At 37.7% G+C, this 9,107-nt stretch overlaps 2 protein-coding genes across 3 annotated transcripts; both read left to right on the top strand.

Moving 5' to 3' along the window:
• Positions 1-826: 826 nt before the first annotated feature.
• LOC117627281 lies at positions 827-4,930 on the top strand. Of its 2 annotated transcripts, XM_034359279.1 has the most exons (9): positions 827-948; positions 1,082-1,193; positions 1,420-2,619; positions 2,733-2,823; positions 2,973-3,130; positions 3,220-3,271; positions 3,685-3,764; positions 3,851-3,944; positions 4,045-4,930. In XM_034359279.1, exons 3-9 carry the CDS (start codon positions 1,462-1,464, stop codon positions 4,626-4,628), a joined length of 2,217 nt encoding a protein of 738 aa, XP_034215170.1. In that variant the 5' UTR covers positions 827-948; positions 1,082-1,193; positions 1,420-1,461; the 3' UTR covers positions 4,629-4,930. The 2 variants fall into 2 exon arrangements, with proteins under 2 accessions (XP_034215170.1, XP_034215171.1); XM_034359280.1 differs by having other exon boundaries at positions 827-1,193; positions 1,408-2,619.
• Positions 4,931-7,448: 2,518 nt separating this feature from the next.
• LOC117627282 (transcription factor MYB1-like) lies at positions 7,449-8,658 on the top strand. Its single transcript, XM_034359281.1, has 2 exons — positions 7,449-7,655; positions 7,792-8,658. Exons 1-2 carry the CDS (start codon positions 7,523-7,525, stop codon positions 8,514-8,516), a joined length of 858 nt encoding a protein of 285 aa, XP_034215172.1. The 5' UTR covers positions 7,449-7,522; the 3' UTR covers positions 8,517-8,658.
• Positions 8,659-9,107: the final 449 nt, after the last annotated feature.

The following is a 9,107-nucleotide window of genomic DNA, read 5'->3' as shown; positions in this document are numbered from 1 at the left end:
TTTATTGGAAAAAATACTGAGTTAAAAGAAGAAGATTGAATGTGCTTCTTAAAAAATAAAAAATAAAAACAGCATTTAACGGAAGGTAACTGAATACATTTTAAATTTTAGCAAACATAGTGACCAATTTGACTAATTTTTTTCTCAATGACCAAATTGAATTTTCGTATAAAATCCAATAACAAAAAGGTATTTAACCCTTTTTCCTTATTCATTCTCATGCCTTCCAACCTACATTTTATGTACGTGTTGGAGCTCTCATTACACAACTAGTTAGATAATTATTACATACTTAATTTAACATATGCACCGATGTGTCATACATACCTTATTTTAAGAGAAGGGATACTTGTTGATTGCTTTAGTAAGTTTAAACATTAAACAATAGTACGGTGTTGTTCATTTCAACATTTGGACGGTTGAAAATTTGAATTAACAAAGTTCTTAGAGGCTTCAAGGACAATCACGCGTATAATTGTTTACCTAATTTTGCTATATGAATAGCTCTATTTTATTTTTAAAATAATTCAACGTTATTGAAAAGTCATTTCCACTTCTTTTTTTCCAACTAAAGATTCTAGAAAAAGAAAAAGAAAAAGAAAATATGAAAGTGCAGACACTCCTCCTCATGCTGTAATAATTGGAGGGAAAAAGACGTCATTAGTAAAAACCAGAACTAAAACCCAAGACCCAAACCCAAATCCAATCCCAGAATTTGGTTAAAAATAAAACAATAAAAAAATAGAACCGTGGTCATTGGAAAAAGGGAACTCAAAAGAGTTAAAACTAAGTAAAACAAAGACCACAGTTTTACAAAGGTTTGGGGGATCCGTTCCGTACCAATCAAATTGTATCAGACAGTGTGGATGAGCGAGGAAGATAGAGAAAAAAGACACACAACACAACGCAAACAAGGAGCACCTTCCACTCTCTTCTCTTCTCTTCTTGGTACGGGCGCACAAACCGAGGCAAATTTTTGCCCTTTTCTCTGTCTTGTCTATTATTTTATGTTTGTTTCAGTGTATTAGTTTATTTCATTTGTTTAAAGTTTCATGTTGTGAGTATTCTTTGCTTCCTCAAGTGGGAACTTTTGCTGATGACGGAGAAAGGGAAATTAGAAGGGGTTGAGAAAGTGGAAATCCCTATGAGGGATTAGATTTCTGGGGTTTGACCGAAGTTTGGTGGTGACCCAGGTGAGCAAAACTGTACTTTTTTTTATTGTGATTTTCATTTGGTTTTGGAAACAATCTGTTGGGTTTGGCTTCCTTTGTTCTTTTTTCTGATTTGGGTTTGCGTTTTGTGAGAAAATCATATGTTTGGACTGAAGATAGGATCATTTCAGGATCTGTGTTTTTTGTTATCTAATTGTGAGGTTAGAACAAAATTGAAATTTCTCATTGTTTTTAGTTTTTGACTCAGGATCTCATGGGTTGAAAACAAAGAGGGGAAAACAGTGAATTGATGGGGAGTTATAGTGAAGAGCGTGAGGATCAATTTTATGATACCCGTGAGGACCTGTCTTCTGTTTCGGATTGGGGTTCAGATGGTTGTGATGAATTTAGTTCTAGTACTTCAGGTTTCTTGAGGTATGATGAGGTTTGGGCTAAGAACCTGGATAGTGTTCATGAGCGCCGCCATAAGTTCCTGCAATGGATGGGTTTAGATTTGAATCGGAATTTAATCATGGAAGAAGAAGCAGGAGATGACTGTGCTGAAAAAATTGAACTGAGTATTGATAGAATAAAAGAAGATAGCTGTGTGGTGTTGAGAACTTCGGGATTGGAAGAGGCGTCTTGCTCAAGCCAGTCCACAGCATCTGCTCTGTCAAATGAAGCTCGGGAGTCCCTAGGAAATGGTGCTTTGGATGAGAATTTTGGATGTGCAGTGAGGACTTTAAATCAGAGAATGGATATCATTGTGAATGAATTGGGTCAGGATGGAAGGCTTTGCAGATTAGGTCAAGTGGGACTAAATCAATTGGTTAGTGTTGAGGAGATTCATACAAACCATGCACCAGCACCATCTCCTTCAATTCAGCAATTGTTGCAGAGAGAAGTTGATAATGCTAGGTTCTTTCTTGATGCGAAAAAGAAAGTTAAAAGGGGATGGTTAAGGAAATTAGGAATTGGGATGTGCGTTGTTGATAAACATGAGGCTGCATTGAGCCCCATCAGTCTTAAATCTGCATCAGGAACAGGTATGCGAAGAGTCCGAGTTTATCCAAGTAAAAAACGGACCAAAGAACTGTCTTCACTTTATGCTGGGCAAGATTTTCCTGCTCATGAAGGTACAATTTTGTCCATGAAGTTCAGTCTTGATGGGAAATACTTGGCAAGTGCTGGTGAAGATGGTGTTGTGCGCGTGTGGAAGGTGATCGAGGATGAGGGATTCAACAAATTTGATATTTCTGGTGATCCTTCTTCTTTATACTTCAAAACAAATCCGTTTTCTAAGTTAGACTCTCCAAATGTGGATAAAGATAAGGCACAGAGATTGAGATCATCGGACTCAACATGTGTCATTTTTCCTCCAAAGATATTCCGTTTATTGGAGAAGCCTGTTCATGAGTTTCGGGGACACAGCAGGGAGGTCTTAGATCTCTCATGGTCAAAGAAAGGGGTTAGTATTGGGTTTTATTCCCTATTGCAATTTTTCTTTGCCCCAAAGTTTGTTTTAATCTACTGAACTTGGTGAAACTAATCTTCTCTTTGTCTTCTTTGTGTGTGCTGCAGTTTCTGCTCTCATCCTCTGTTGATAAGACAGTTCGTCTATGGCAAGTAGGATGTGACAGATGCCTGAGAGTTTTCTCTCACAATAATTATGGTGAGCCTTGCTACTTGTTTGCATTCTTTTACAATGTAGTGAATCAATAACTTGGTTTATGCTGGTTCTCTATAGCGTTATGTTCTCAATTCTCTCTCATTTTCAAGTAGTTCTGCAATGATTATCTAAAGCTGTGATACTTGTTGCAGTGACATGTGTTAATTTCAACCCTCTGGATGATAATTACTTCATCAGCGGTTCAATAGATGGAAAAGTTCGCATCTGGGAAGTTATTCGTTGTCTGGTTGTTGATTATATTGATGTTCGTGAGATAGTCACTGCTGTATCTTATCGTCCTGATGGAAAGGTCTGTTGGAATTTTTTGCTTGACAATGAAAAATTAAGCATGAAACAAACTGGTTTTGTTTATATGACTTTGTTATTTGATATTTGCAGGGAGGAATCGTCGGTTTTGTGACTGGAAACTGCTGTTTTTATAACATCATAGGTATGAAGACCTAATAGTGAAATTTTCTTAATAGCATGCTACCATGGCGCTTCTAATTAAAACCAGATTTGTGAAACCTAATAGTAAATTGGGAAATCCTGATAATTAAATGCTTTAGTTTCTCCTTATCTTCCCTGCAAATTCTGTTAACATGAAATGATTTTCTTGATATGTTATTACATGATATATATATATGTTTTTTTTTAATAAAAAAAATCTGGCCTGATATTTCAAAATGTCTAATGTTAGATCATTATATGCAACTTTCTGATTTAGTGTTTGAGCTCTTAGCATCCTTCTCTTGCAAGGCAATTTTGTACAGGCGAGATCTACCCATGGGCTGCTAAGGCTTGTGTTAATGTTTTGTCTTATTCTATCTGAGTAGTTCATGATCATGGTTTCAATTTTTTCAGATAATCATCTGGAGTTGGATGCTCCGATAAGCATACAGGGCAAGAAGAAGTCACCTGGAAAACGGATAACTGGCTTTCAGGTGGTTATGGACAATTGGTTATGTTATTTCTTCCATTTTCACTTCTTTACTTTACTGCAGTATACTAATGTAATATGATTCCCCAGTTTTCTCCAAGCAACCCAAGCCAAGTTATGGTGACTTCTGCTGATTCAGTAGTCCGTGTAATTTATGGGGTTGATGTCGTCTGCAAATTTAGGGGTATGTGTCATCTCTTCTTCTTTTATAAAGTTATTGTTATTCCCCACCCCCAAAGTCTCCTTCGATTCTATCATTGATTGTTTTTATCAATTCTCATTAGGTCTTCGAAATGGTGGAAACCATATGTTAGCATCTTTTACCTCAGACGGAACGCACATTGTCTCAGCAAGCGAGGATTCAAATGTTCGCATCTGGAACTATAATAGCCAGGACATGACCTCTTCACGACCGAGGAACATATGGTCTTGTGAGAGTTTTGTGTCCCACAACTCAATGATTGCTATACCTTGGAATGGTGTGAACATCATTCCAGGAACACTTCCATCCCCTAGATTCACTGGGGACATGCCGGGAAGTTGCCTTGATAATCAGCTGAAGCATCTCAGTTTCGATGAGAAAGTAGAACAGAAAATGCACCTCTCTTCACCCGATTGCTTCTCTTTGGGTCGTGGGTTTTTGTTGGAGGCCTTGCCAAAGGGCACTGCAACTTGGCCTGAGGAGAAACTTGTAAATTCTAGTCCGGTGGCCGTCTCCCCAACAATGTGTAGATCCGACTACAAATTTTTGAAGAGTGCTTGTCAGAGCATGTCTGGTCCTAATTTGTGGGGCCTTGTGATCGTCACTGCCGGCTGGGACGGACGTATTAGAACCTACCACAATTACGGTACACCTATTCGTCGTTAAAATCCCCAAAGACGGACAGTGATTATGCATCCTTGCAATCACCGCTGGTATTGGCTAAATAATTCTTGGTGCTTGTACAATGCAGTATCATTGACAGTTTGCCTAGTGTGCACCCTTGAAGTGCACCCTTGAAGATTACCAAATGTATTGTAGTCCAGTCAGGTCATGCCAGGCGGCAACAGTGATCCAATTCACCTGCAGTCCCACCAGGTGTCCACAAGCGGCTGGTGGAATTGCTTTTTTGTATTGGAACATCTTATACAAGTAAAATTTATATGATTCTTTAATTTGTTGGTTTTTCAGCGCAGAAATTATACTGAGTTTTATGTGGCAGGCAGTTAATCCCCTAGATTAGGAGATGTGTATATCATATATTTTTACAAGTGTGTATAATACAGGTGTCTGTGGGGCATCTTCTGTTCTGAAATCTTTGCACTCAGAAACATTATTGTATGTCTTCTTGACATTTCATTAATGAAATTAAATTTTGGGTGGTTTGGGTGGTTGCTCTTCCGTCTCGGCTAAATGCTCTCCCTTCGACTTCTCTCTTTTTAAATGCTCTGCTGCAGTAGAATCTGTGGCTTTTAAGGGTGGTGGGCGGCTGTGATTGATAGCGCTCTACTGTACTAAGAATGATAAGCACTCATTAATTATGATGGGGGAAACAGAGGCTTCAGAATGACTTACTTGAACATTAGAATGTCACAAGTGTGAATAATTATGAAAAATGGGGAGGAGCTGCTATATCAGTACGTTAGGAGGTTGAGAGAACAATTTTTAAAGCTCATAGCTAAGGGGTGGGAGGACTATAGACCAAAAGTGTTTTCAGATAATTCAAAGCGTTCGCATTGGATGCTATTTGAGTAGATTAATTGTCATGCATTAAGAAGAATGAAAGAAAGACAAGTGTGTTGAAATGTGAGCTTAGGACAATGAAAGAGCATAAATATGGTGTGGAATGTAATGTAGGGCACCACATGCTGCAACGGTTATGATCTGCTACTAACTACTTAGATATGCCTGCAAGTGAGAATGATGTGGTATTCAATGAGAAGCAGTCTGGTTTGGTGAGAGGTTAGAGATCCATTTCCATTTGCAATAACATATTTATTTTAATTTGCTTCTAAAATTAAGAGGCAAGTTGAAATAAATAAATATTTATATGGTGTGGAATAATTTAATTAATTGAAATATTTTATATGGTGTGCCCATATATTTAAAATTTATATTTATAAATTATTTTTTTATTTATTTATCATGATTATTTACTCAAATTATCCTCAAACTTATACTCGAGTTGTATTTTGGTCCATCAACTAAATTATTTGTCCACAAACTCTTTATTATTCATCGAATTAGTCCTACCCTGACATTTTTTGTCAAATTAAATCATGTGAGCAGCACATGCTACATTTTTAGGGTTAAATAGGACTTTTGATAGCTAAAAAAATAAAAATAAGTTTTTTGGAGAAAAAACAAAACAAAAAAACCTGCAGCGCCATCTCTCCTCCCCTTCGTCTCCCCCTTTCCCTCTCTCCCCTCTGCCCTATCTCCCTCTATACTCTCTCTTCCCTCTTCACTTTCCCTCTGTTCTAGAGAAGGGCTCCATCCTCACCGCCTCTTCACAGCGTGCCTAAAGCCTTTTACGCTTGGAACGCCGCACCACTCTCACCACCATATCATCACCAGCAATCCTTACGTCACCGTCTGCCTCGTCGGAGCCACCGTCGCTCGCACGCGGGTCATTTTTAACTTTGTTGTTGTTTTGTCGGGTGCGTTGCAGATATTAGACCAGACATGACTTCCTCCAATCAAGCCTCCATTACTCATCCTCGATCAAAGCCACACGGATCAGTTGACTCTCCAGCAATTAGCAGATCCTCCCTCTTCAATATTGATTCATTTTCAACAATCAACTGTTGGCGAGTCTTTGTTTGACATCAACTTCTTCCATGTTTCACTTTTTACCATAAAACTCTTACGGCAGAGATGGACGTGGGGGAGGGTTCTAGTGGGTTTTTATTTTCATTAATTTTTAATTTTTTGGTTTTTTTTTTTAAAATAATAATTATTTTATTTATTTTATTTACCACTGGGCATTTCAGTTTTTAGTTTTCTGATTTTTATAGCATTTCATCTAGATTTTAATTAATTAAGGGTTAACATTTTAGTATAAATTGACGATTTTAATTCTCAAATTAACGGTAATATTGACATAATGTAACAGTATGACCAATAGACCAATTAATAAAGAATTTGTAAACTATTTAATTAAGAGACCAAAATACAACTCGAGAATAAGATTGAAGACGAACCCTATTTATCATGAAGCAAATCCTCTTTGGTGTTAAGGATGTGCATGTCAATGGCATGGACCCACCGCATGTCTGGAAAGAAACTAGGGCAAACGAAAAATGCAGAACTTATGTGACAAGCTTTTCTTTTTAAATGGTGACAAAATTTCATGAGGAGCACATGTAACACATCTTCTAAGAATTAAATGTGAATGAAATACATGACAAATGTGATTCATATCATAGGATTGGATAAAGCAATGAAAGTCTAGTATAGTATGTACCCTATGTGACGTGTAAGTTTTGGTTGCAAAGAAAAATATAATAAAAAATGACATAAATTAACATTTATATGTACAAATAATTCATTAATCATGCGGTGAGAGATGCATAGATACGCAAATTGAGATTTCGTTACATGTAAATTATTCTCCAATTAGTCAATGAGGAAAAGTATGAAAATGCACTTGTGGCATTTCTAGAATTAATGTTCACAATGTCACAACAATGCTCATGGTATAAAATCTGAAGAAGGTGGTGTGGTCCTCTGTCTTGAGAGTCTTGGTTAGGCTGAAGCAGAGAGTCTTTGTCCTCCATAAAATGGGCAGAGCACCCTGTTGTTCAAAGGTGGGTCTGCATAGAGGTTCATGGACGGCCAGAGAAGACGCATTGCTCGTTCAGTACATCCAGTCCCATGGTGAAGGCCATTGGAGTTCTTTGCCTAATAAAGCTGGTAATTTATTTATTCATTTAGTCTAACAGCTTCTTTGCTTCTTCTTCCTTTCTGTTCTGGTCTTATAAATTGTATTGTAACAATTGGTTTATTGGGTTTTTTTTCCTTCTTTAAATTCTTGGTGTGGAAAATGAAGGGCTTCTTCGATGTGGGAAGAGCTGCAGGCTAAGATGGATGAACTATCTGCGGCCTGATATAAAGCGAGGCAACATAACTCCTGAGGAAGATGACCTAATTGTGAGGCTTCATGCCCTTCTCGGCAACCGCTGGTCTCTCATTGCTGGAAGGCTTCCTGGTCGAACTGACAATGAGATCAAGAATTACTGGAACACCCACATCGCCAAAAGACTCAGAATCCAAAAAACCAGCACTCAAGAAGTTGCACCAAAACCAAAATCAAAATGTGTCCAAGCTGAGGAGGCCAAGAAAAGTGATGATGACCAAGAAAATATTGGTGCAACAACAAAAAGGACCAAACTTCATCTCCCAAAGCCTACTAGGGTGTCTCCAGTTAAAACCCCAGTTGGGTCTTTTTGTGATGGAGAGGGAGATCATGAACAAGAAGTTGGGTTTTATGATGCAGAAGTTCCTAATTATTTTCATGCGTCTTGGTCTGATGATATGAAGAAGGAAGACGATGATTGTTTTGGGGAGGGCTTGGTTTGTGGTGAGAATGTTGAAGATTGTTATGACTTTGTTCAAGTGTTTGACCCTGCCAGGAGTCAGAATTCTGAAGAAGCTGCTGCAGCTGCAGAAAGAGTTGCTATGACATGGAAAATCTGTGGGGAATATGAGCAGGATCTCAAGGCAGATCAAGATCATGGTCAATTGGAGTCTTTTGTTGATTCCTTGCTGATTTGAATGTTTCCAAAAATTAGAAAAGAAAAATTGTAGGATATTATCAGTATGTGTCAAAGTTGGTTTTTCAATTTCATTTGAATTGTAGTGTTTCTTAGTCTTGAATATTGACTGAAGCTACCTTAGCATTTTGGGTAGATTTCAATTTCATTTGCCAAAAAGGCAGAGTTGCCTTTCTGTTTCTGTTACAAATTTATTTGTAGGTATGCCCAATAATTTGATCCTACAAACAGCCAACTAGGTAGAAATAATTTGGCTTGCATGCACAAGTCCGAAAAGCTTCAAAATGAGTCGTATCATAATTGAATAAGAGGGCAATTTTGGAGGAGGCCTAGGGGTGTAGGTTTCCCTAAAAAAAACAGAGGCAACTAGTGTGAGCAATTTTCACAAGGATCCCATAATTGAATAGCGATTTGGAGGCTTTTTGTGTAGTCAACATGCTATGCTGCATTGTCTGTGAATGGCAAAAGAAATGAAATAATTGAGCTACATGATGGCATGATTTGCTGAAAATAGGACATGAAAATTAACTCTTGGAAATAAGAACATGTTGCTCTCTTTGTTGCACAATTTTTTTTAAGTACAAGCGATAGT

Source organism: Prunus dulcis, chromosome 5 (assembly GCF_902201215.1).
Source record: "Prunus dulcis chromosome 5, ALMONDv2, whole genome shotgun sequence".
In the NCBI taxonomy this organism is placed as follows: Eukaryota; Viridiplantae; Streptophyta; class Magnoliopsida; order Rosales; family Rosaceae; genus Prunus; species Prunus dulcis.
This window is presented reverse-complemented; position numbering and strand designations above follow the sequence as displayed.

Excerpts from the sequence above, each read along its gene's own strand:
- LOC117627281 (XM_034359279.1), top strand. The coding sequence starts at position 1,462 with ATGGGGAGTTATAGTGAAGAGCGTGAGGATCAATTTTATGATACCCGT. Across the intron at positions 3,272-3,684 it reads CTGTTTTTATAACATCATAG|ATAATCATCTGGAGTTGGAT; the intron begins GTATGAAGACCT and ends CAATTTTTTCAG. Across the intron at positions 3,945-4,044 it reads TGTCGTCTGCAAATTTAGGG|GTCTTCGAAATGGTGGAAAC; the intron begins GTATGTGTCATC and ends AATTCTCATTAG.
- LOC117627282 (XM_034359281.1), top strand. The coding sequence starts at position 7,523 with ATGGGCAGAGCACCCTGTTGTTCAAAGGTGGGTCTGCATAGAGGTTCA. Across the intron at positions 7,656-7,791 it reads TTCTTTGCCTAATAAAGCTG|GGCTTCTTCGATGTGGGAAG; the intron begins GTAATTTATTTA and ends TGGAAAATGAAG.